This window comes from Anopheles arabiensis, chromosome 3 (assembly GCF_016920715.1).
Source record: "Anopheles arabiensis isolate DONGOLA chromosome 3, AaraD3, whole genome shotgun sequence".
In the NCBI taxonomy this organism is placed as follows: Eukaryota; Metazoa; Arthropoda; class Insecta; order Diptera; family Culicidae; genus Anopheles; species Anopheles arabiensis.
In genome coordinates this window covers 46053284-46081088 of record NC_053518.1, presented here as the reverse complement: position 1 = coordinate 46081088, position 27805 = coordinate 46053284, and the positions used below count along the sequence as shown (strand labels likewise).

At 39.3% G+C, this 27805-nt stretch overlaps 2 protein-coding genes across 9 annotated transcripts; one reads left to right on the top strand and one right to left on the bottom strand.

Moving 5' to 3' along the window:
- Window positions 1–272: 272 nt before the first annotated feature.
- On the bottom strand, window positions 273–27805 carry LOC120900384 (leucine-rich repeat and calponin homology domain-containing protein). Of its 8 annotated transcripts, none has more exons than XM_040307296.1 (9): window positions 26625–27804; window positions 9106–9250; window positions 8563–8932; window positions 8238–8451; window positions 7913–8096; window positions 6995–7840; window positions 6625–6871; window positions 6481–6558; window positions 273–1649 (listed from the first exon to the last, which is right to left on the bottom strand). In XM_040307296.1, the coding sequence occupies exons 1-9, from the start codon at window positions 26884–26886 to the stop codon at window positions 1386–1388; spliced, it is 2610 nt and encodes an 869-aa protein (XP_040163230.1). In that variant the 5' UTR covers window positions 26887–27804; the 3' UTR covers window positions 273–1385. The 8 variants fall into 8 exon arrangements, with proteins under 8 accessions (XP_040163230.1, XP_040163228.1, XP_040163229.1 ...); XM_040307294.1 differs by lacking the exon at window positions 273–1649 and adding an exon at window positions 1763–5447 and having other exon boundaries at window positions 26625–27805; XM_040307295.1 differs by lacking the exon at window positions 273–1649 and adding an exon at window positions 1763–5447 and having other exon boundaries at window positions 8250–8451; window positions 26625–27805.
- LOC120900385 (WAG22 antigen-like) lies at window positions 10200–12523 on the top strand. The gene is made up of 2 exons (XM_040307299.1): window positions 10200–11047; window positions 11457–12523. The coding sequence occupies exons 1-2, from the start codon at window positions 11002–11004 to the stop codon at window positions 12011–12013; spliced, it is 603 nt and encodes a 200-aa protein (XP_040163233.1). The 5' UTR covers window positions 10200–11001; the 3' UTR covers window positions 12014–12523.

Genomic DNA, 27805 nt, shown 5'->3' with positions numbered 1-27805 from the left:
TATTGGTTCATGATCAGCTCGTGGAATGGTATGAGTTAATGATCAGTTCCAGAACTGGTTTGAGTTAAGTAATCTGTGCCAGGATGAGTATGGGTTAATTTTGGTGTACACTTCGGATTAAAGGGGATCTTTGAAATCTCGTTGCATAGTTCTTTTAACCGGGGTAAATTAACTACTTTTACACAAAAATACGCACAAATGTTCCGATTGTCATCATCACCATCGCATTCAATTTCATCATTCTTATGCTGTGTTTTTAAAACGAATGTTCATTAGTTCGATTCATAGTATGAATTTTATTGCATTATTGCTTGATTCCGTGAAGATTACAATTATTTTTGTGTATTGCGTTCAAAATTTGACGAGATAAAATTGTTAATACTACGAATGCCTTCTATAAAATACACACTCAAATCTCGCATATCAGTTAACCCTGCAGACGGTTCAGTTTCATCACCACCTTTTCGAAGACGCGATTCCTTCCATGCACAAAAATGTCTATCCATTCTTTCTATTTAGAAAAAAAAACTACGATTATTGATATACTGCTTAGGAAACCTGACACTCCGAAATACAAATCCGTCATATTCCAATTCAGACCTTGCAACGCTGCAATTATGCGCTACAACCACAATCAACGATAAAAAAAGAGATGATACTACATTAACCATTCACAGAATAGTTGTATTCCCGTATTCCTGATCAAATCCGTTACAAATCTGAGACCTTTACCTTAATTACGTGTGTTTCTTGGTTGCAAGAGTGCAACTTATGTTTACTTTCGTTACTTACTATCATGGCTTCTTTCATTATCAAATCACTAACTTCAGCAAATGTGAGATAAAATTGTGCATTAAGGTAAGCACACACACATTTTGCAGATTTGCTTATCCTTCCCAACCTGCTACTAATTCATCTGTTGCAATGTTTGGATAATGAGGTTTTAGATAATCTAAGATGATATTGTATCCAGCTCTTTAAACCCCTTTTCAAGGATCGAATGAATAAATTAGTTTAGTTTTGATAAATATTGTCATTTAACTCAATTCAACACTATTCAACGGAAATCGAATTACGGATCCATGAAATAGAGAACCCGTTTAAAATGTCAAAACCTATATACAATGCAAAATACCAACATAGTACAACCTATATTTCGTGTTTATCTTTGCTAAACTGAACAAACTCCAATATTGTGCACAATGTGTTGCAGCAGATAACAAAAGACTTCCCTATTGCCGTATCATCTCTCTATGCACTCGTGCAGTCTAGATTCTCCAAATCTCATCATCAACCGTAGATAACCTTCCACTTGCGATGGACATCAAAGGATTTCGCCTAGAAGGTGAATCGACGGGTGATGGTGGATTATTATTGTCCGAATCTCATATACCATTTCCACCTACTGGTGACGACAGGGACGATGTAGAAGGGCTTGACTTCTGTACGCTGGAACTACTGCTACTGCTACTGCCGCTACTGCCGCTGTTGCCACTGCTGTTGAGATTATTCGCTAAAGCATACATACTGCGAGTTGGTGAACGAACGTTTGATGCCGGGTTATGAAACTTCAGCAGCTCCACCACTGTTATTGCAACCTGTACAATGCCTCGACCTTCAAGGACATCGGCTGCGCAGCACAGAAGATTCTACAATGATAATAATACGAAAAGGAATAATACATCTCTTTCCCTCTTTTAAGCACATTGTTTTTTATATTATTTTTTCATGATGAACAAAACAACAAACGAAAATCAACAAAATCGTTGTCGAGAAACGCATACACGTAAGATGTATTTTTATTGATTTTGTATAAACTCAAGCACAAACGACAGTCAAAAGAATGTCGTTTTATGGAAACAGCAATGCATGTATAAGCGTGATAATGCTTTTCTTTTGTTGATAAATTAATAGTCATGCTATTAGCATGAGCGGGACATGGTATTAGAGAAAGCTACAACATTTCTTCAATAAAATTATTTTTTCCTAGCAGTCTTAAACGGCGTGTGGTTATAGCATAAGGAAAAGTGTCCGACCAAGAAAGCTATTGTATCTGTGTTTTTAATTTTAATGCAGATCGTTCCTGTGTAATGCAAATTAATCAAGACCCTTGTTAAGTGCACATTTACTATTTTGGATCTTGTGTTGTTTATGGATGCAACTCTTTGCCGAATAATATTCTTTTCTTATTTTGAATCTAAACAGCGTAAACGGTGAATTGAACGAGACAGATATTTAAGGAAATTGTTCAAATTCCTTGGAATGATGCAATTGATATAACTATTACAAAAATAAAGGTATTTTTTGCAATGCAGAATGTTATACACTTCTATAAACTCTATTCCTGAATCTTTGTGTTCTATAATCACCTGAGCACTACTTTTGCAATGTTGTATAGCAATAGGTTTTATGTTATATCAAAACTAGGGTGAAATATTACTGCACTAGGGGTTTCAATGTTTCATCTACATCGGTTGTCATTCAACAACTGTGAAGAGAACATTTATCTGCTATTGTTTTTTGTTATAAGTAACCAATAAAATTCTGCTCTGTTAATGTTTGGATATTGTCACTATCATAAATTATTTTACTCGGTCAGGATTGAAGTTTGAACCCTTTCAGCGTAATTCGGAAACCCTTTGGTTTGCTGTTTGTAAATAAGTAGATGTTGCCTCAGTCCAGACATAATTTTAAACTAATGCACTTAAACTTAACTTAAGAAGATACAGTCGTGAGATGTTCTGCCTTAAAAGATAAAAAATATTCCAAAAAAAAAAATCGCACGGATACGAGAACATCAAAACGATTTTAAACTAAATAGCATTCAAAATAACCTAAAAAAATATTACTTTTGTTTGAACTTTAATATTTGGTAAAGAGATTTTTGCGTTTGGAAATCTTGGTAATATAAAACATTACATTACATGGAATGAGTGCAACTTTTACTGGAATTTAATACTTCGTTATTAAACTTAGTTAAATAAAGTACGAGTTCTATTTTGCATTATTTTCGAATAACGCTAGTAGCCATTAACTTTCATGCAGGTTACCGGTACCGTAATAATGTTTACATGTATTAACCAAATACATGTACTTACATTGCATGATTTAACGAAATAAACCTAATTCAATGTTGTTTTAATGTTTATAAGATTGGTTGGCTTCATTGGAAAATAATATTTGCCTTTCACTGTGGCAATGATACACTCTTAGCTAAAGGTTAGCGTGCTTAACATTTTATTTGTTATAAGGCATCTCTCATGATTTCATTACTCCTCTTTTTTATGTGTATAATTTCCTGCTCAAATTGTTTCTTATTTCCTGTTCTATGTCTCGTCTCTACCATGCACGTTAAACATGCGTTGTAGCCACACATTTGCTTAAGTAATAGTAACTCTCCAACTTTTGATTATTGATTGTATCTTCCTGGCACTAAAAAGCTAAGATCAAATTAGCCAACTAGGAGAAAATTATCTAATCTAATAGATATAGAAGTTATACGTTCATGGAACTGATTTTGGAACTTAAATTGGTAAATACTTCAATAAGTACTATGCCTCCACTTGGATTTCAAAAGCATTTCAAATACAAAACTATAAAAGTTATTCAAAATAAATATAGAAAAATACAGAAAATAAATAAATAAGCCTCTTTTAAATTAATTCAAAGCAAAATGAATTGTGTCACTAGCCACTTTGAATGATTCTTGAAGTGATGTTTTGTTACCTTAAAGGAAATGAAGTGATGATTTCGAAGCATTGTTTTATCATGACACTAAACATAATGTTTTAAGCAAAAAAAAGTAAATATTTTCAATGGAATTTCGTAACTGGTCAAATGATGTACTTCACGATATCACTTATTTAAGCACTTACCCCCTTGAATAATACTAAACATTAGCTCCCAACAAACTATTTGTTGTTGGTGGACAAAGAAGCTATCTTGCAATATATGTAAACATAAATAATTGTTATTGAAGATATTTTAGGATTTTTTTCCATCCAGATCTTAATGACCAAAGATAATTATCTTTGTAAATATAGATAATGCATTTCATACTAATTTTCGATAAAAACAAAGACGGTTTCAGAAAAAAATTAACCAAAAGAGATTTTGTTTTGTTATAAGAACACTTTGCCCATTCCATTTTGAAAACACAAAAAAAAAACATAATATTAAAAATTAACAAACTACGACAAAGGATACAAATATAAATAAATGACCGTAAACAAAAAAGTTCCTAGACATAGAATTGTTGAAATCACTGGGTGATCGGATTCACGTCGATGAGAATCGTTTTTAGCACTGTAGGGCTCGTTTGCTATGGACATTTGCGGGGTTTCGACAATTTCCCCCTCATTTTTGAATCCCGCAGTATTTAAGATGGCAGACGTTTCGCAGTTCAGTATCTTCATACTACTATTTGCAGCATTTTCAAAAAATTCGATTCTCTTCGTAACCACTTTATGCTCATCAGTTTTTATCGAGTCGACGTCATATTGAACGATGTTAAAATTTTCGGTTCCACTGGTTTCGGTCTTTGAACTCAATATTGGGGTGTCCAGATCGTTTGACGGTATATTCCGACGAACAATTGAATCGGCCATGGTGGGTTGAGCATTAGTCGGAGTGAAAGCTTCACCACCCACATCATCATCACATCCTACATCAACGTCATTCAGATCGTCGTCGCAAGAAGTAACGCTCGTTTCCGAATCTTCGTAATCGCGAAGACCGTAACCCATTTCATCAGCATCGTCGGTGCGACAACGAAACTTTCCAATATCACTGTCGTATTCACATTCTTCGATTATTTCATTCAAATTTGATTGTATGTCGGTTGAACCATGATTTCGACGGTTGGTTCGCGTAGAAGGAAACTTTCGTTTTCTAGCAGGTTTAACACTACTCTTGGGAAGATCCAATGTCACTGGAACATTCCGATGATCCTCACTGCCACGGTACGACCTTTGAGTAGGTTGGTCCGAATACTCGAACATCTTCTCACCGGTGGTTGCTAGGTCACCGACTATTTGCGAACCCTGCTGATCTAATATGCCTACAGTCGAAAAACCATACGATTCCATTATTTCACAATTTAAATTTGTCTCTGGCTCTGTTGAGCTGTTGGTGTTGGTTGCAGCAGCTGTTATGGCTGATACGGATTGCGTTGTTGGCGGTGGCGGTGGTGGTGGTGATCGAGGACGACGAAGAAACCCAAGTGGTGATGGTGAAGGTGGTGATACGCTCTGAGCCACCGGCAAACTCAGCAATGCTGCGATCGTACGATACATCGCTAACGGATTAGGAGGTCTTGGCGTAGGACTTGTTTCCTGTGATCCATGTCCATCATCATATCCCGCCTTCCGATCATTATCCTCCAACGGTGTTGACGAGGATTCGGCCACGGTTGGTGGAACGATGTCCTGGCAGGAGCAAATCAACTCCTGCAACCAACACCAATAGCAACAGGATAGAGAGAGAAGAAAGTTAGTGCGCGTTGACGCCTGTTCCGCATTTTAGCGAATAGAACAAAAATCTAACACTAAATGTTTTGTTCATAGGCTTGTGCCATGTGCCATAAGCAGCGTTTCTATTACGTTCATCTTCTTGTCCTTTAGCACCTTTTCAGTCATTCATTTTCTTCATTTGTTACCGCTATGTACACACAACATATTTACAAATGTAACTCATACAATTAGCACTTGTTGGAAATATAAATAGATTAGGGACTCAGATTTTGTTTTCGCTTGCTTTGCTGGCGCAACTGAATTTTACTTAGGCGCTCTAATGTTACTACTTGTGCAATACAAAACCTAAGATCAATTCAAATTTTTAATAAAATTTACTACACTGCTTTTATTTTTAAACTTTTTCTTTTTCAATTCATAAGTGAATACTTTCAAATGAAATTGTCATTGTTGTGATCTGTAACCAAATAACTTAGTACAAAGATTTGAAAGGTTTTTGAAAGGAACTAATGTGCTTTTCTTAGCATTAGTTAATGATATCAATGGGCATCCGACAACTATCCGACAACTATCGAAAGGTAGCTTAAACACAAACAACACAAGTGTCTAATATACTTCATAACTCAATTCGACTGGCTGCACAATTCAGTTTACTGTTCATCTATCTCTTATTTTATTCGTATTTCGAAACGCAAGTATAGTTATCAACTAAACCTTAGTATTTTTATACTAAAGCGATTCGGACTATGTCGATGTGAATTTGTGCAAAGTAGACGTCTATTTTGTTTTAAATAATAAATGCAACATAAAGGTGGCAAACAAAGCAAGAGTAGAAGAAACAAATCTGAACACACATATAAATAGTCTTTTGGAAGAAGAGAAGGAGAAATCAGAGCTTAAAAACCATTCCCATAGATTAAAACCACCAAAAGACAAAGACCCACTACTTTCGCTTAGCAAAAGATTTCACCAAAAATTAAAGAAACATTTAAAGAATCTCAAAACTCACCTCATCTACGCCAATTTTTCGACAAGCATCCAGAAAATAATCCACGTTTCTTCGACATCGAGCCATGGTTAATTTTGGCTAAAAATGACAATGATACAAGTTATTTTTATTCTAACTTTAGCATAAATTTCAAACATTGCTTACCACAGCTGAAGAAGGGACGTGAATGCTGCCAACAGATCTTGGTCGAACAAGATTTGCAAGATGGCATAGCACGACACCATCCATTAACGCAGGTGCAATGTCTTGCGGAAGCGACATTTTCAAGCGGGTTTCAATAATTTGCCGCAGTTGCTCAATGAGTTCAGTTTCCTCCTTCTGCTTATCGAACTCCCGACGCATGGTAAAGCTCAACTTTTCGGTAGGCACGTCACGATTCCACGAGACAGTCCTGCAAACAAGAATTATTTTTACAATTATTCGTGGCGGAAGATAATTATGAGTGGCTGAAGATAGGTCACTCTTTCATATTAACCACGTTTAAAAATAACATTTTTCACATTCATATACTTACTTATTTGCTTTCTGTCCCGGTTTAGCATTATTTACGTAACCTACTGTCGCTGTTAACGGTTTTTGAGTAGCTCCCGGTGAGCCTAGTCCTCCACTACTTGGAGCCGTTGGCTTTGGTATCGACGAAGGAGGAATATTATTGTGCGCCAATACCCCACTTGTCGACTTGCATGGGCTATTTGGTTTCACATAAGCGTATTCGTTGTTGACACTTCCATTTGCTGAAGACAAAGATCCTTTTCCAGCACCGTTTGAAAGAGCATTTTTACCATGGGATCCATTAGAAACACTAGTGGAAGCTGCTCCTGACGCATGATGATTGCCATTTAAATGCGTAGGTGATTGATTATGATGTAATGAGCCAATGTTGCGAGATGGTATGACTTTCTGCACCGGTCGCTTATTAGGAGTACCTCCAGTACTATCATCAACTGTCGTGCCTTGACTACCGTTTCGATTTGGCGAAAGCAAAGGACTTGAATGGGTGCCAGTCGCCCCAGTCATGTGGTAGCTGCTATTCGGGTTTGCATTAATTTGGTTCATTTTTTGCACGCCTATTGTATGATGTGGCGATACTGGAGAGCTTTGGCTGCTGCTGCTATAAACCGAGGATGACGAGATAGATTTTGTGTACGGCGAAACATTGCTAACCGGTGAGTCCGTCGCCGATCCAGCACTATCTGGTGTCAGCGGATGATCTTTGGATCGGTAGACTGAGTCAAGATTACGCTGCTGACGCAATGCTTCCTTGTACTCGCGATACGTCTGATAATTGGATAGTGTACGGCCTTTGTCATCCGTCTTTGTGCCATCGGGTGTTATGTCTCCTTCAGGCGATATATCATTGCTAAAGGAATACGGATTTACATTATTAAATAATTCAACTGAGCCTCGTATATTAACTGCACCAAAAATTTACCTATTGTTGTTCGATAACTGCTTGCGATCCGGATGATGTTCCTGAAACGTCGCATTCTTCCGAAATTCTTCTTCCCAACACACATCATTGCTACCCCCCGTTGTTCCAGCAACGGCAGTATCTACTGTAGATTCATGTGGACCACCGTGGTTCGGATGAGTTGCCAGAGCGACATGTTGTCCACCTGAGGAAGGATTAGAAGCAATCTTATGGTTACTACCATTGGCTGGCATAACCGTGCAACCCGGGTGCAGTGGAGTGGGGGACCATTTTGACGATGAAATGGTGAAATTGTGCGCATCTTCCTCATACTTCCAACGCTTACCATCGAACCCACCATCACTAGTACAGTATCCAGAGTCGACGTTTGCTCTCCGATTCCGCTGTTGGCTGTCCAGCAAACAACTGCTGGAATTCTTTGCCGAAAGAGCCGTACGTCGTAATGTTGCATGGCCATCGATACCCGTTTTAGATTTTTCCTCCCGCGACGCTACCGTTTCCAAATACTTGAAGACATGCACCAATCCGCGTACACATAGCTGTTTGAGTGAGCGTATTGAAACAAAAGCAAAAAACATTAGCTTATTGTTTTTACATTAGCATTAGGCAATGTTGTCATCTACGTAGAAAACAAGCCATCGACTACTCACGCTAGCTGGTGGAGAGGTGAGTGGATTGTTCGAAAGTTCCAAATCCACAAGCGAGGTCATGTGCCGGAGTTCTACCGGCAAGGTAGCGATCTTGTTGCTGCTGATATCCAAAAATGCCAACTCCAGGCAGGTGAGATCACGAGGCAGGTAAACTAACTGATTGCTGCGCAAATTTAGCGAACGCATGTTGCGAAGATCACCCATTCGCGCTGGAAGATGTGTTATCTGATTGCAAGCCGCATCGAGCTCCGTCAGCTTCTCCATTCGACCGAGCTCGTCGGGCAATGTAGCAAGGCGATTGTTCGAGACGAGTAAAACCTGAAGAGGTAGAGCACAGATTTCGCGCGGCAAAACCGATAGTTGATTGTTTCTGAAAGCATAGAAAAACAAAAACCGTGTCAAACATGTTGTTTCGTTTAATGTTGCTCACGGCAATAAATCAGTTGATTATGTGCATCGATGCAATGTTTCTCACGATCAATCAGTCGCTGGGAAACACAATCGATCTTTTCATTCCCATACTACGGATGATCTGTTTCTTACCTTAAATCTAAATAAGTTAGAGAATGCAGTCCACGTATCGTTTCCGGCACAGACCGGATCGTGTTGTGGTAGACCAAAAGGCGCTCTAAAAACGCGAGACATGTAATGTCTTCTGGTAGTTCACAGAATCGATTTCTCGACAGATCTGAAAAAGATGGAAAAGAAAGGAAACGTTTAATTACAAAATTTTTATAAGATATAACAACAACAATTTAAAATTGCCTTCATCCGACTTACATTAATTTACATGTTATTTCAATAAAATCATTTGATTTATAACATTCAATATTTTTCATACTTTACTATTTTACTTCAACAAATATTACTTCCTTTTCTACAATTATGCCAAATACGTTTAGCAAGATTGTACAATAGCAGCTTCAATTGCCTTAACTACCATTGGCCACGTAACCATATTATAAACTTCTGGAACGAATCAATAGAAATCGGTTAACAAAGAAATCTTCATTTAACCGAATTCATGCCAATCAAATTTCATAAAGATACCATCTTCAATACTACTAACACATTGACCAATTACAAGCTTCATAAAGCTACAAGGACAAACACCAAATCACAGCATAAGAAGATTGATATGACATCATAGATTCAGCAAGAATTGGACATGTCGTACATTACATTCCCCAAATCTATTCAATCGGATTGGTTTTCATATTTTTTCATTATCACTTTCATCTGACATCACGTCACTGAAACAGATCAAACGATCATGCTGCTGATTGTTAGAAAGAGAATACACGAGCATTTTTCTTCTCTTTCACACGATTCTGTATGTCTGAAATCATTCACCTTTTCAGAAGATAAAGACAACAAGACATTGATACTCACACATCTGCAATCTAGCTCCATTTTCTTCTTTCTTTCAAGAAATGCATTCTCTTCAGTTTCAGAACTTGCTGCCTCTCACTCTCGCATTCGGTGCACCCTTATGCTGCTGCTGCAGCACACCACACCGAGCATAAGTTCTTCTCTCCTGCCACATTTATAGCACTTTATAGCATTTCGTAGTAGTGTGTGTGTGCGAGCAATGAATGTGTGCCTTGTGCGTGCCGACCCGCAAGCCAACCGGAGCATGGTATGAGTGCGTTCGCGACATCATCATCCATCTCGAGCGGCTAGCATGCGTGTTTTTCCGTCGTGTGCCGAGTTTTGTCTTAAATTCTATCCAAAAAACATCTATTCGACGCATTGCATCGTGTGCTAAACAATGTGAATACTGTGAGGAACAATATTTGCTACGAGTGAACATTAGCCAGCATCAAATTTGTGTAGTGAAGCACATTTATAATTGAGCGTCAACGAAACGCCGGATCCAAGTGAACACCAGGAGGTGACCCTGCTGCTGTTGCTGCTGCTAGAGGTTGCCTTTGCGAGACATACGACCACGAGCCAAACTCATCAAGCGTGTTGATATTGCTTGCGAACGTCGTTGCGAACTAAGCTGCGTCGATGTGGTGATCATTCTCGAGTGTGTGTACATCAATTATTTTATTTACGAACGTTCTTTGCATGCAAATGCTTCCGATAAAAACGCAAGCTAGATAAACTGTGAAGGGGCTGCTTCCCGTACAATATACTCTGTTCGTCAACGTTCGTCCTAATAAGGTTCGCATTATAGTGCTACAAACTGGTCCTTCGTTTCCTTACTTAGCAAACCTACCCGGGACGTGTGTGCATTTGTGTGTTGGGGTTGTTCAAAAGGCTGAAAGATCAAACGTACATTTTGATCAGTGAGGCACTCTCAAGGAGAAATGTGTTAATCCATCATACGGATAGAAACATTTTTTTCTTCAAGTCTAAGACTAACGAATCGATTGAAAGTGTTTTAAGGAAGTACTGCAACTAACGAATATAAAACAACCAGAATCGATAAAAATGAATCTGCACCAAGCTCAGCAATCCACTGTTCTACTCTGTGCAAGTAAGTATGCCTATTTCATAATGATTGTGGTGCGCATGAACATCAAGCATGGTACGGCGTTTATCGGCGTTTGTTAGATTGTTCTCTTTCCTGCCATGCTACCTGCCCATAAGGGATTGTTTGTCCACCTCAGGCAAAGAATACAGTCTCACCCTTGTGTTAGGATCCTCAAACGCAGTGCACATGTATTGGTGATCGTCTTCTGGATAGCGATCATAAATACACTGTACGTTACAGCACACCTTCTCAACCACCTCTGTAGGAGAGAAACTGACGATTATGATCCTTTGTTTAGGGAAAAATATATTCAGAGAAGAACGCGAGAAGGTTACCAGAGCGCGCTGGAGCATACAACCTTTTTTTCTTTAGCTTTAACACAACAAAACCTGTTTTTTTCTGTTGTCTTCAGTGACCCTGCTTCTCTGCACGCTTGGTGGTATTAGCGCCGCCAGTGGAGGGCTTGTTGGAGGAGGCGGTGTCGGTGGCGGCAGTGGTGGAAGTGGTGGGGCTCGAGGATCGGGTATGTACAACTATGGCACCTACGGCGGTATGGGAGGAACGGGTAGCGTCAGCGGTCTCGGGATGCGTCGAGGAGCCGGCGTGTACGGCCCGGCTGGCCTTGGAAACCCACACGAGACGCCGCGATATCTTCATCCTGGCCAGGGCGGAACGTCTGCTACGAAGAGTCCCATTTCAGCTAAATCTAGCAACCATCGTCTATCGGCCTGGGGAATCATTACGATCGTTACGTTTGTCATTCTGATCGGAGCCGGCGCGTACTGGGGCTTTATCTGCTACCCATTCTTCTGCAAGAAGGAGCGCAACTACAACATGATGATGAACATGTCGTCGGCCACCACCGCCACACCGTCGACGCGATCGACCGAGTTTGAAAAGCTCGATCACTGCTGCTCCAAATCAACTACCTCTACCCGGAGCAACGACACGGGCATTAGCAACATCTAATGCTTCATCCAACACGATCGCCATCATTCCCGCACACAACAACTGCTATTGCGGAAGCTAAATTAAAGAAAACGCAGTATACTCTTATGTTTAGGCCATTACACAACGCAAAGACGGGATAGCTACATTTGATCGAATGGGAAAATCTTTTTATACTTCTTCTAACTGCCACTTCTTATCAATTAGGGCATGAAACAACATACGAGTGTATTAAAAAAACGGAACATTTCTTACAACTTCCCAAACAAATATTTCCAAACTTCAAAAGCAATTCTTTTGAGTGACTGATTTATACGTCTCTAGAATTTTTACTTTCTCTTATTGACAGATTAGTGATGCATTTATCTACTTAGCTATAACGATATCGAAACATACACCTTTTACTACTAAAGTGATAGCAGCTTGCGTGACGGTAAAGTAGTACATTGAAAATATTAGCCGAATAGATAGACAAGTATTGAATGTGACAACATTGTAATAAGAATATGCAATAAATGTTTAAACAAACTAGAATTTGTTTCTTTTTAAAAGGGGCATACTTGTGAAAGAAAGAAAATATCGAATACAATTTAAGAATATCAAAGTGTCTACATTTTCATGCGTGTTAGTGGCACCAATTAACATTGTACTTCATATTCATTAGAAGCTTTTCATTATTTGTTAAAATATCTTCCATACTTTAGGTTTGTTCATCCCAGCTGATTACTTCATTTCTGACACCATTTCTTTCCCATCGCAATGATTGCCATAGCTGAGAGACAGGCCTGGAGAATGCGTAGACACAGGAAGTTGGCAAAACCCACATCGTTTGTCATTGAATGTAAATTGAATAGGTCACAAGAGATGTGATATGCAAACTCTGTCCCACATGAAATTGTACAACAATGGGGAGCAATTCATCACTGACTGCAGAAAGAGAGTGTTATACACCAACACGCCAAACGATAAAAAAAACTGTAACGATCCGAAATTACTGAATCATATCAACCGATGTTATGATAATAAGCTAACTTTCTTTTTTCTTTTTTTATTCTGTCATCCTTTTAACTTAATTGCTGTGTACCATAAATCTAGAGAATAACACCTTTATTTAAACTACTGCAAACCCATTTATTTATTTTTTAATTCTGAAGTCAATTAGACCATATGCTCATGTTGTTTTTTTAAAGAATATTCCAATTGAAGATGAACATCACTCATTTAAGCGCGAATAATATATCTTTTTAGTACACTTTTTTCATATTTTGATTTATCCCAGTAAATTATCTTGCTTTATCAGCTCTGGGCAGAACAAAAAAGTACGTTGATTTTGTTCCTTGGTATATTATAATTATGATTTCATTCTCGATCTAACACCACCACAGATAACAAAGCAGAGTATTTCTATTCATCGCCATCACAACCACATTAACAAGCACCAATCATTTCTCCCTGTTCAGCTACATAATTTTCTTTCGCGCTTATCCCTCGGGCACGGGGATTAGGGTACAACAAATACGAGACTGTACTGCCGTGGGGTGGGTCAAGTTCAAGAAAATAATTTCTATAGCGATGGCAGAACGTGAACGGAATAGCCGTTCCCTCATGTTTGCTTTTTGAAGCGAGTGCCCCCACCATCAAGTCAGACGGAAGAACGAACCCTTCACTCAAAAGGCACGAGGACAATTTGTGTGATTCCCATCCAAATCTAAAGGAACAGAGTAGTGGCACAGGTTCGCAGCGCAATGGGCCACATGGCAAAATACACACGATATTTAGTTTAGCAACGATGGTGTTTCTGTTCGCTTCATCTCACCCTAGCATAATTCGACGGTCGCAAACGATCATTTGGACAACAGCGTACCACGTATAGCACCACTGCTGTTAACGACGTTAGGGGGAATACTGTATATCGCTACCGTTATTCATTCTGAAATAATCAAGTGCAATGTGGTGACGGTTGTATGCTCGAAAAGGCAAAGTAAAGTTGTCTGCAACTGGCAGTGCATTTGTAAGTGAATTTATAGCTAAATGTATTTTTATAGAAGCAAAATCGCAGAAACGAATCAAATAGGTAGAAATGGTAATATAAAACGTTATATTAAATAACAGAATAATTCAGTGGCGAACGGGTGGTCTAAAGGTAATCGCTTCGGCTCCTGTTGGCAGATATAGTTCAATTCTTATCCAGATCACCGTCCAGAAATAGCTAACAAATCGGATTCGTAGTACAATTTACTCTGAGCGTCTGTATAAAGTCCACATGACCATTGATAGATAGATTGTTACGCCAAGAAGAATTAGAAGATATATTACTACACTTAAGTATAGTTACTTCTTTACTTATTCGCATTCCATAATTACTCAAAGATTATTTTTTTCCAAAATTGATTTAGTATTTCATCTCTTCGATAAAATATTTTTACATCTGCAGCATTGATATTAGTATAAGTCATTATGTTAACATTATTTTTGCCCAACCATTGTATTATTATAAATAAAGCGCATGCACCGTACGCTTTATGTGCGAAGCCATCTTGCATCATTAAGAAATCTGGTTATTACCTCCCACATTCCTCATCAAATTTACAAATTAGCCTTTTGAATTGTTAATTATACTTGATTGCATTACTGAAGCTCTGCTCTCATCCCATATCACAAGGTATGATAGGTGACGATGATATGATATGCAACAACGAAGAGGACGTCTTTTACACGCATTCCTTTTAATATTTATGTTTTGTACTTTCAAGACACTTATGTCAAAATACTGTAAAACTCTGAATTTCCTATTCTTCGTTTTATACTTTTAACTATATTGCATTTATTTCATTTCTTATTTTTACTTCATTATTTAATTATTTCATAATTGCCACAGTTCTCTCACGAAGGTCTAAAGTTCATGCCTTTCCATCTGTTTTCTAGTACAGGTGTCCCCCGAGATACGACTGTATTTGGGACCGAAAAAATGTCCCAAAGCAAGGCGTAAGTCGAAAAAGTCGTATGTCGAATATCTATGAATATAAAGTTTATAGCCGAAGTTGATGAGTTTGAATTTATGATATCGTGTATATTATTTACAGTAATGTTCGATAATGTAATAATTATATTGCAAAAGCCAATATAATATAAACACAATATAAACATAATATAATATAAATATACAAGATCGGGTTGTTTTGGAATCTTTGGAAATGTGTGTATAACGGTTATCAGCCCAGAAATTCAAAAAAAAATACATCAATTTCTTGTCAATGACAACTTTTAACTGTCAAAATCAAATTCGTCGTATCTGCGAATCGTCGTAACTCGAGGGGGTCGTAACTCGGGGCACGCCTATATACTTTTTTCTATATCAAGCGAGTTCATTTTGCAGTGTTTCTATAATAGAACCCAGCCAGATTCCTGCACGTATCTGATACATTTGGAGTAGTTTTCTTATTATTTTCTTGTTTATTTGCAGCAAACTGCCTGGCTCCTTATATGCCCTGCACAGCATATGAACCATCCATCACTTTTTACAGTTAATAGTTGGCCAATCAAGAGCTTATGATGATTACAAAGATCTATTAGGTGATTTTAAAAAGTGTCAATGAAACGATTAAAAACAAAATACACATACGACAAGTTTAAACTTCTAGAAATCGACAACAAGGGTTCAATATAATCTACAGTAAAAAATTGAGAATTCCTGACGTCTTCCAGATTACTGAGAATTTCCAAAAGCTGTATGATAGAAAGTGATATCATCATGCCTCGTTGTTGTTATGACACATTGTGGCACCACTTGTTAAGAAGCCCAGAAAATGTGCTCACAACATTAAAATTTTTCAATGAGTTGGGTTTTCAATTTGGTCAACATCTCAATTTGGCAATACAACATACATACATAATACAACTACAAGGCGATTTACTTATATCGATATTGTAGTGAAGTGCTAAAATAATGCTATAACATGTTATATTCGTTTCAATTTTAATTCAAAACATTTATGTTTTGCCAAACAGCAATTATAGATTTATTCATTGCAGTATAGTCACTTTTGCGTATGGAAGTTTAAAATTTAAATTGAAACTATAGAGGGCGCGTAGTTAAGCCATACTACATTTAACAGTTGCCACGGGTCAGACTGTATGTCAATCGCTTTGTTGGTCACTTAATTTCTAAACGTATGTGTATCCTAAAATTCTTCAATTAATGTCTGTCATAAAAATGATGCCTTATGCGCCACATTGAGTGGTAACGACAGTAACAAAACATTCTTCCGCGTTAATTGATTTTAGTCATATTAAAGCATTACGTTGATCAATATTTCAATGCTACGATTTATACACAGTTTATACTAATGTGATAATGAATTAAACGCAATGTTGCTAGCCATTTGTAGTTGTAGTGTATGAATCGATTGTCCCGTTTCCATGCATGCATGAAAAGCATCTGTATAAAATCTCAAAACTAGTACATCTCGCAATCCAATTAAGCACGATTGTTTACGGTCTCTTCGCAGCTCATGCTTAGTTAGCATTTCGTCGTGAGAAAAGAACGCACCACATTGCTCTTCATACCGCGCAAGTAATTTCAGCATCAATCCAAATGTGATGATCATGAAATTTTGATATTTTGAACGTTTTGCAGTGTGGGGTGCTAGTATTTATAGAAAATTTTGATTGTTTGTTTACGTAATCACTTCAAATTGTAGTAGATATGACCAACCGCTCAATATTTGACTGAACAATCAAGTTTGTTTTATTATTTAGTTGTGTTTATTCAAGCACATGTGTGATATTGAGAAACATGCGTAAGACATGTGAAATGTTCTGTAAAACAATCAACTTATTATTGTTTCTATTTTATCGAATATTCGGCCACGCGAACAGCATATTATGAACAATCAGTTACCAACTATCTTCCTTAAGGAATGACTACATCAATGTCAAGAACCTTTTTTACGATGTGAAGCAACACCTACAAAGCGCTTGTAGCCAATTTCGGTACCACACCTGAAAACTATTCCCTCGAAACTAATGCTTTCATCGCTATTTCCTTTTGCACCTCGGGTGCGATACGAAAGTAAACACAATCTAATCTACCGCCAACGCGACTAGCCAACGCCTAGAAAGCATGCTCCAGACGCTACACACTGGGTAAGGCTACAAATTGTGTTTTGATTACGACAACAACCCTACTACACCGTTCGACCGACCAGGTTCCCCCACACCCAGCAAACGAAAAACTGGAACGTGTGTGTTTGTGTGTGTCAGACCATTCGTACGGTATTTGACTTGGCAGTTCCAGGCCAATGCACTTACGCCTACAGCTGCGCATTAAAACATGCGTTCGGCCATGCTGCTGCCCAAAACAACACTCGCCAAGATACTGAGAGACTACGGCTACACAAAGATGCATTCACCCAATGTGGTAAGAAACTAACGCTGAGTGCAACGCAATGATGCTAACCGATATATGGGGCCGGAAAGCATTTTCCTGCACGAAACGAAACAAGAGCTTTACCAAGCGATACAATGCTATAAATAAACCTTTTTTCCGCACTTCACTACGCCACTTTCGAGTGAACGCGACCATGTGTCGATGCATAGAGCGTACAGTGAAACCGCGACCATCATCCGGAGCGCCGCGGAACAGTTTCGGGACAACCTGCCCCAGCCGAGACAAGTGTCAAGGATTGGCTCTAGCAATCCGATTTATTTCACCAATGTCACATTGTCAAATTCTCTCCCTCATTCCTTCAGTAGAAATGGAGGCTTTTCAGCGTTCAAACCAATCATTCGCTGGCAGCTGAAGGTCAATGCAGCTATTGCATTACACACCTATGAAGCGTGTATTTCTGTTTTTTTCTGTCCTCAAATACATTTTTCTTTACTGGGTTAGGTTTCACCATAAAAAGCAACAATGGCATATATAATTCACAAAAAAGTGATTCTATTTATGCGTTTTTGGAAGGGTTTTAAGTAATAGAGAAATATCTAACTATACTAAGTTGTATTGAATATAAATCAAACATCTTTACTGATAGTGCAAGCGTTCTGGCAGCGTTGGAACATGGACGAACAAAAGACCCACACATTATTGCAATAGATCATATATTCCAAGCTCATAGGATTCCAAGCCATATAGGAAATTCAGGAAACGAACGAGATGATAAACTTGCAAACCTCATTTTGCAAGATGGTAGAACCTCTAATGATAAAAAATGCACACATAATATCCAGGCAAGATACAATAAAAAGTGCAAAAACAATATTGAACACTCTTGGCACAAAAAAACATGACAAAAAAGAATTATCTAACAAAATTGTATCAAATTAACCATCAAGCCATGACCAGATCTTCATAACAATAAATATCAACAAGTAATATCAAGACTGCGAATTGGTCATATCAAACTAACTCACAGTCACATAATTACAAAATAATCCCCTGCACTCTGCAAATACTGCACATCTCAGTCCGACATTTAACTAACAGAGTGCAACGGATACAAAAAGTTAAGGGAATGCTATAATCTGAACATTAATATTGATGAAATCCGACAACCACAAAGAATTAAAAAAAAACTAATTTTAGAAAAATCCAATTTATACAACCTTATTTAACAATTATAAGAAACTAAAGTATAAGATAATCATGTTGTAGATTCGACTATTTTATAATAGTCGGACACAACATGATAAAAAAGGCCGAGTTACCGCACAACTCAACACAGGCAGATTTGACTAACCAGTATAGTCTGACGCACCTGTGGTAGAAAGGTTTAGATAACCCTAAACAACTTAACAGATACAAAAGAGACTCAAGAGGTCCAAAACCTCTTTAAATATAAAAACAACAAACAAACAACTATACTAAGTTTGTTACAGCAATATGTCTTAAGCTAATTTTTACAAACTCCACTGTGGATGTGTCCGTCGTCTATGGAAATGAAACATAAAAACAGGAAGGAACATTTTTATAATCGATTCACGTTATACCTCAACAGCGATTGCATGTCTTTATGGACAATCTAACACACGTGCTTTCGTTTGCATATATCCCACCACGTTTTGTATGTTCAGTTACTTTGTACGACGAATGGAACTAATTTGGTGCATGCGCAACATCAAAATGGTTCGTAGAAATCATATATTACGGTTTTTTGAGGCAATTTTCTATTTTTTACACCAACTCCCTATTTAATTGTCTTACTATACATAAAACACGCGATAGAGCCTGACAAGGACGCATCTAATACAACTATAAAATTGTACCGATTCTCCTCTACGAACAATTAATTGCTGGCGGTTTACAGTTTATCCTGTTATTGAGTTGTTTTATCATAATGAAACTCGTGAATAAAACGGAATATGATTCATTACATGCAATTCCATCAACATTACCGTTTACCGGCGCCCATACTTTGCCGGCACAATAAGGGAATGCGAGACGTCACACAATAGAACTGTACGGAGACGGTTTCACAGTGCTGCTGCTGCTGCTGCAATGCATTGACAGCCATAGCCAGACGATGTCGCGCCGGTGCAGCTCCACGTGGAGCCGCACCCTTTTTTGACTGCAGTACCTAGTGTTAAAGATTTTACCGGAAATATTCATATCATCCCTGCTGCCGGTTCTCGCCATGCCAATGAACCGAATGCCAATGGCACCTACGTTCTAGTTGTTGGCGAGACTGCTTTACACGCCAACCTACACTTCTCCATTTCCACCCAAGCCTGCAGCATAACGTTACATCCTTTTACGTACTTTTTTGTATTTTGTTGTACGGTTGTGACAATAGCACACCGCAAGGAAGGCAGAACAGAGATCCTCTCTCGATGGAGCCTTTATCTATCTTTATTTTTTACTTGTTATTTATGTTTCTGTAACCAACAACAAATGCTCCATGCATCAAATCATTTTACTATTTTATGCATGCTGCAAATTGATATCATGCACCGTAAACAACATGTTTTGCTCTGATCTATCTGAGCAAAACTTTATCAATGTCTGTGAGCATTCCATATACCACCCAACCAATGCACATCAAACGAAAGGCGATTAAACTCTACACAGGAAATAGTAAGCCCAAACCCATTCGCACTGGCTCCATTCGTGCACGCTCTGTAGATTATTGACTTTTAATTATTTTCCTTTTCCTTTGCTATGTCTAATCCAGTTCAGCAAACCATATTGTTTTCGTCTGATTCGCCTGCTATGCTATTAAGCCGTACAATAGAAAGTAATTACCCCATCATCCGACATAGGCACGACGGTGTGCGTTATCTTTGCATATTGTTATCTCCATACGTACTTTTCTCCTTTAGTCTTACGCGTTGTTCCGTTCCGTTCATCTGCTTTCGGCACGCTTTCGGTGGGTAATCCCGTTTACTTCCGACTAGGAAGAATACTTTTTCCCCTCCATGCCAGCCAAATATCGATTAATTCAACCAAACCCAATCAAGACTAATTTCCGTTATCGATTTTCTTACCATAGAAATAAATAAAAGCATTAACACGATAGGTAACAATGCTATAGAAAATGTTCACCGTGGTTAAAAGGAATTGCTGTTTTCAGCTACAAAACAGGACAAAAAATTGTAAAAAATGTTACAGATTCATTAATTCATAATCCTAGACGGATTATATGATTTATTAAAAGCATTTCATTTTAAACCTGAAATACCATTCTAAATTTTTTCGCTATACTGCAGTACGTGACGAATATTGTACACTTTTTGTTGTTGTTGGTTCTAATGCTCGTTCGGCGAAACCCGTATGCAAACACTCATTCGCCACTGTTTCTTTTTGTACGAAACGGAAGCACACTTCAACATACAGCAAAAGCTAATGGATGTCCTCTACGCGCCCATTCTGAAGTCAGGAAACGAAATATTATACGGACAATAGTGTAGCAGCGTGTGTGAAAAGACGAGGAGCAGACAAATATTTTGTATTCCAATGTTTTGAAACGTGCCATTCCAACGGAATAAAGGTTTATTGTGCATTCCACAGCAGTAAGCGAGATTTCATCTACACGCTGAGTTTGCAGAAATATCGCTTTAACCTTTGCCGATTTATTTTTTACTTGAATATTTATATCGCAACGCTGTATACAAAACAGAAATAGAAGGTAAAAAAGTAAAAGTAATGCAACAAAAAGATAGTATGTTAAGCTTTTACTCTGAGCATTAGCAAATTTACGCAAAAGAAATATTAGTCAACGATGGGTATGGATGAATCAATGCAACACAAATATTCAAACTAGATTCCAAAATTCCAAACTAGAAACTTCTGTACATGGTTTTACAAAAGTGCCCCATTTCCATCTTGTTTTTGTTATCATGTTAGATAACGGTAATCAATGTGAAAAATAGCGATAAGAAGAGATCGATAAGATGGTAAACTGCCAGTTTTCCCAACCAGAAGCGTAATAAAAAAAAGTATGTATCGTATATATCGAATATTATTTATCGCACCACACGTGTTGATCGTCCGCCCGTTGGCAAAATCAATCACACATTTAATAAAAAGAAGAAAAAGCCCTTTCGCGTGCGCTACTAGCCATATTTAGGCATACGATGAGATCATATGAAATTGTAACCTTCCTCGCATACGATGCCATTCCAAGTCTGTCTGTCATGCGGTGGAACCGCTCCCTTCAATGATGACGACAGTAAAGGGTCCCTGCTTCACTCTCCATTTATTCGTTGCACGATCACAATCAATGTCAATTAAAAAATTAAATGCTCACAACAACGTTGACTAATGATGAAACGATTCTGGATAGGATTAGTATAGCATTGGAAAATATTTCAATTTTATGTTTCGTAAACCCTTTTAAGGGTCTACGGTAGAATATGAAAATATGTAACAGGTAAACTATTATGGGTAAAAATACATTTCGTTGAAAAATATGTTCAATAAAAACAATATAAAAATAGGTAACATGTTCTTAAACGATCGCTTTTACGAAATCTCGCATGATGTAAATATTTGAACAACGACTGGCGCCTGTTTTCCTTCCTTTTTACCACCCCGCAGAACAGCAGTTCGATCGGTTTCTCGTTACTCAGTACAAGCGTAAGCATACACTTACCAGCCCCACCACCTACTTCGCAGCCCTTACGATCATTCGACCGTTTGTGAATGGAACACGAAACTCAAACAACATTCATCCCTCGTGCTAAACCCGCCACACACAATAGACTGATGGTGGTGGCGGTAGGAGGGGCATTCACAATACGACACTTTGAGGCTTTTCTAACACATCCAAATGGACAGAAACACGCTTGTCGTCGTCTGTAAATAAAGCATATGCGAAATGCTGCCAACGGCGAACGCGTGATTTGTGGCCATGAAAAAAAACCCATGCAAGCGATCAGTAAACACGGCCGATACGAAACGATGAGTCATCGTCCGATGAACACGCGGCTGGAAGACGAAACATATGTGGCAAACGGCAGTGCTTCGCACACAGTGGCATTATTGCCTCAGCGCATGATTTAGTTTAGATAGAAATATAAATATTGATCTTGCTAATCACTTCCACATAGGCAACACTCGAGTCAATAAGTCTGCAGCCAAGGAAAATTGCCTGTCGCATGGTTATTGAATATCGAAGAGCATGGTTCCAGCATATTTTCAGAAAACTTGTTCGAGCGTTCAGTGTTTACGCTTTATAAACATTCGCGTTGCCTCTCATGAAAGAGCAAACCGGTAAAAACGGTTCAATGATAGTTTTTCCCCCCTTACTATGGATTTCTTCATCAATTGAACAAAACTGAAAGTAAACTAGAGAAAGAAAAAAATATAACTACAGTCCACCAGCTCGCCAGCATGCGCAATCATGCGCATAACAACCATCAACCCAAAGGCCTTTGCCTTCTCCAACCACTTTTAACTAGGGCCGCGCAGTACGATCAACTGAACTGTAGCTTACCCCACACGCAACCCCTTTTTCCAACGGGAAAGAGGAGATCTATTTCTGATTTTAGCCGCTGCAAACTATTCACTACGGGTTACACTCTACTGGCTCATCGCACTACCGGGGGCACGGTTCGATGCAACTGAATAGGTTTTTATTGCTCAATTAATCGTAACAAATTTTGGTGGTTAGCGAAAGAGAGTGAAAATGTTCGATACCGTTAAGCCGGACGTTTAGTCGGAGGATACGAGGCCTGACAAACGTTTGGGTAAGTTCGTCTTTTTTTTTTGGAAAGTATGTGCTGCAAAAACGCACGATCGGAGATCGTTTGTAATGTTAAACATTTCAACAGAATTCGGCTTGCCTTTGCAATCAATGTTACACAACGGACAGGGAACGGCGTCTGCTGCGTGCTCGTATATAGACAAGTGTTTCGTGAATCATTGCCGATATACATTTCTGAGATATAAAACATAAGTACGCGCCACTTGCGTGAGTTCGTTTGCACGCCCGAATTACTCCTGGAAACGCTGAGAGCTTATTAATCTGCCATTATGGGATATTAGCGGGTTATAATACTTTTCATAATTGACCCGATTGAATTGCCACAATCTCAAGATATTCAACCTTGGCGAAGCGCCACAACTTAATTGAGCAATTTCTAGCTTGCTTGCTATCTTTCCATATCATATTGCCGTTTTCCCTTCCCATCGTAGGCAGGGAAACGTACACCAATCTTCATCTTTTTTTTTGCAATATATTCCAAACCAGACGCACCCGGAAAGCGAACATCTTTTCTATTAATCACAGTTTCAAGTGATCACTTTTGGCAAAGAGGAAGTGAATATTACAACACCACAAAAAACCCTTCAAACGCCTTTCAAGATCATGGCTTACACTCAACACACGCAGTTAAAGTAGCAACAGCAAAGCTCATTTCATAGAATTATCGCCAGCAAACATTTTATTTACAAACTGTAACGCGTCGACACATGCACGCATTTGGCTTTTGCAGCACAACACGAGTGTACACATGAAGTGATTGTGTGTGGCTGGCGGCTTATCAGAACAGAAATGTTGATTTTCCCAATGTAACGCCGAGAGAGAGAGGTTATAAAGCTGCACGTGTAACACGGCACCAGTGTGTCAGAGTTTTACTACCCTATATGCTTTCTTCGCACTAAAATGGAAATCTGTCTCAGGTAGATTGATCATTTACCAGCTTTCTTTGAACGGTTACGGAGTTTCACCAATCGGATTTGCTCGTTTGTCTGTTTTCGTCCACTTTCTATTACTTTTTTAGGGGGTTTTCTTTCGTATGTTCTGGAGACAACATAACTGGAACTACTTTAACAGAGTTTTATTTTTACTGCTTGCCATTCTAATTGCTGAAGTGTACGTACACTGTACAGTTTAATGATCAACAAATGCAAAATAAAAAATCGTATTGAATTCAATCATCGAACAATATACTTTTTGCAGCACGTTGTCGTAAAATAAACCAAAAATACAATTCAGTAGGTATAATCCTAATATTATTCAGATCAGCCAAGGAACACTGATGCTTCTTTGCGATTAATCATTAGCTAGTGAACTTTTAATGAGTAGCACTATTATCAAGCGCAACATGCTTCTCGCCTTACCCGAGAGCCTTCCACCATCGGAATGATGTCATTTGTAAATTTAACAGTACTTCTGTGTGCCAACCATCAAACAGCATTGAGGTTAAAAGGAAACAGTTATGCCTCGCTTTCTTAAACCTCTCTTCTGTATAGATAGTGCCGCTACAGATGTCTGTACTATGTCCATCTGACGGTTTCGACATCTGGAACCGAACCGGCATCGTACCGAACTCATAACCAGCAATCGGAATGAAACAGTTTTTACTAGCGCTTTGTCTAAATGTTGCTATAAAAACCGATTATTTTATGCAATAACACAATTGTTTTTTTTTGGTGTTGCAAAAAAGTAACCCTTATAAAGTTGTTACCCTGTGAGCGACTTGTTTAATTCTATTATAAAAAGAAATGGTACAACCGACATTGCAACTAGCACCCGTTGTGCGATAAGCACGAACACTGATAGTGGTAAGAATTTACATATGGCCAAAGTGCTGGTACTGTGTGGCAAATGTATGTGTGGCATGAAAGTTGAAAGGGTCGTACGAGTGACCTTATTGAAGCCTTTGTGCAAAATGCGTTCAATTTAGAATTGTAGCTCGATCGATTGCATTAGAGTAATTTCAAATAGCCACTATTCAGCTGTTTGTGTTTTATTTTTCTCGTTACAGTTATTTGTGGCAGGTCTTCATTGCCGTAGGAATCATGTTCGAAAGCATTTACATCTGGCGGAATGGCATGGACTACATTCATGGATGTTCAATAATTTGTGTACGGTTTCATTTTTTAATGAGCCTCTCTACAAAAGCCTAAACTACATTACTTTGGGGCCACCAGCACTGTCCCCACACCTATGCCCACGGTTCAAGGCACATTATTCGGCTGGTAGATTGAGCTTCTAGGTCAGCTCGTTCAGTGTCCGAAAAAATCACCACCCAAACCCCCCCACCCGTTAGCAGCCCCACATGGGCCAGATGGTGGCGACCCTTTGCCACTCCGCGAGATGTGTAGCATAATTTTCGAGCGGCCGATGTGCGAGCGGCAAAATTATTATCCTCGAGCAATTTTTGCCGGTGGCACTCACCGCAAGGTTTCAGTGCAAGCGACATGGGCAAAACAAAAAGCAAATCCTTTTTTTGTTCTTGTTCCATCCACCCAATCTCTTGCCCCCACCCCAGTGCAGACGAGAAGAAACAGACAAGCGTACCAATGAGCAGCAGGGGAACCACTCTGCGAGCTCCTTGGTCTTGGCCTGCGAGCTGTTTACGTAAGCCTAGACTACCTCATTTCGTATGTCCTCATTTTTTGCGAAAAACCTGCTACGATGTGTCCATCGAAGGAAGCCGAGGAAAAGTCAATTTTTCACGTATTGATTTTACCTCTTTCGAACTCCGTTCCTTTTGGGTTTGAAGGGGGTATGTAGGTTTTACCCGTCATGATTTTACCGAAAAAACGAACGCATTTATTGCTTGGGTTTTGCATGCTTAGGGTTACATTTTTTTCGAAACAATTAAAGGAAAAATACTCCATAGCTTTACTTTACAAATTGTTTGCGAAGATCTGTTGAAATAAATCGAACAGCATGTAAATCGACTCAAACTCGATTCACACGCCTCTTCAAACAGACCCGTTTGCCGATGGTTACACTTTTCAAGTGCGCAGCATTATTCGATTAAAGATGCTGTATAAATAGAGTGGAACAAGTACTAAGCATTTTGATCGTATCCCGCAGGCTATCTTTTTCTATCCGTCTGTCTACTCCGTCCGACTTCTTATGCGGTTCAAGACCTCTCGTCCACCAGGTCGGCGACGCCAGTTGTGCATTGCGGCGGGCCGGTTTGCGGGAATAATTTATTTTTAACGATTTTGTCGTCGCTTCTAATTGCAAATATACTGCTGTCTGTTTTGCTCCCGGTCTATCGAATGTTTTCGCTCGTTTTATTCCTAGATTATTGGCCAATATATACGACCAAAGCATATCTGGCAATGGTTCGGATATTTCATTTCACTTAGCTTGTGGTGCTACGAACTATCTAGTGTTGGCTAATAAATTGCCCTTAAAAATGCGATTTCTTGCAAAGTGTATGTGCTTACCTGCAATAACCGTGTCGCTGAGGTTGTACTTCCCCGCTGCCTTCGGAAAGTCCTTCAGCTTGCGTCCGCTCAGCTTCAGCTCCCCGCTGAGATGCGCATCCTCCAGGATGCGCTCCAGCGAGCGCGTCAGCTGACTTTGCAAGTGACCACCGGCGATGCCGACGTTGCCGACGCCGTTCATTCCTACCAGATGCAATGGTTGGTGCTGACCAGAATAGACGACGGTTGACTGGGTTGCTTTCAGGCAGGCGGCAACGGCCATATTTTTGTGGCACTCCGGTTAACAACAGGAAACACTCAAGATGCGTCTGTGTCCATCAGCGATTGACGTTTCCTCTCTCTCACCGGAATCGCGTCGCAGAAACCGAACGCCTCGTCCTCCCCGCCCGTGCGCCGTCCGGATACGCCAACTAGGTGCTCACGGAAATAACACTTTTATACACTTTGCACCCTCTGTGCATACCAAATCATCTTGCTGACAGCAAACGACAACCATTGAGAAATCTTCCCCTGCGTATTTTCACCTTCTTCTTCTTCACGATGCGTCTACACAACCAACCGTTTTGCCGTGCACCTGGTACACTGCCGCGCTACAATGAAAATGAGAAAAGCGAGAACCGTGAACCGATCAATTCGCCGTTACTACGGCAACGCAGACACCGACATTTCGACACCTTTCGGCACCAGCATCTAGGAAAACTCGTCAGCCAAACCCGACACGCTCTCCACAGTCCTTTTTCCCTACACAAACACACACTCACACACACATGCCTGCGCGGACGCACACTGCTCTAAACCCACCCAACCAGAATCAAATTTTCTGGGCCTTTTCACGCACTCCGGAAAAACGAACACAAAAAAAGAATACGGGTAGAACACGGTAGCGTATACGCGCAGCGAAGTTGCCGTTGGAAGAAGCTAAGAAGTTGGGAAGCGCTCATGCGTATTTTTGCTGCCGGCGGTGAACCAACTTTTCCCACTGTCGATGCCGATTGTCATCGATTAATTGCACTTGTTCTTTGTGGCCATGCTTAGCAAGAATGGATGGTGTAGTTGCACAAACCTGCGACCGACAACACGAGCTCGGTCGCTTCGACGCGAGATGAGAAAATGAGGAACGTATACATGCAGCAGAAAAGATATACAGACACCGTGGGCGTACACTTGCGAGCAGCGCAAAT

What these genes read in the sequence shown, in the direction of transcription:
- LOC120900385 (XM_040307299.1), top strand. Translation starts at nt 11,002, where the DNA reads ATGAATCTGCACCAAGCTCAGCAATCCACTGTTCTACTCTGTGCAA. An exon ending in CACTGTTCTACTCTGTGCAA is followed by an intron (nt 11,048 to 11,456) that starts GTAAGTATGCCT and finishes TGTTGTCTTCAG; the next exon opens with TGACCCTGCTTCTCTGCACG.
- LOC120900384 (XM_040307290.1), bottom strand. Translation starts at nt 26,886, where the DNA reads ATGGCCGTTGCCGCCTGCCTGAAAGCAACCCAGTCAACCGTCGTCTAT. An exon ending in CAGTTATCGAACAACAATAG is followed by an intron (nt 7,841 to 7,912) that starts GTAAATTTTTGG and finishes GTATTCCTTTAG; the next exon opens with CAATGATATATCGCCTGAAG. An exon ending in ACGTCCCTTCTTCAGCTGTG is followed by an intron (nt 6,559 to 6,624) that starts GTAAGCAATGTT and finishes TGTCATTTTTAG; the next exon opens with CCAAAATTAACCATGGCTCG.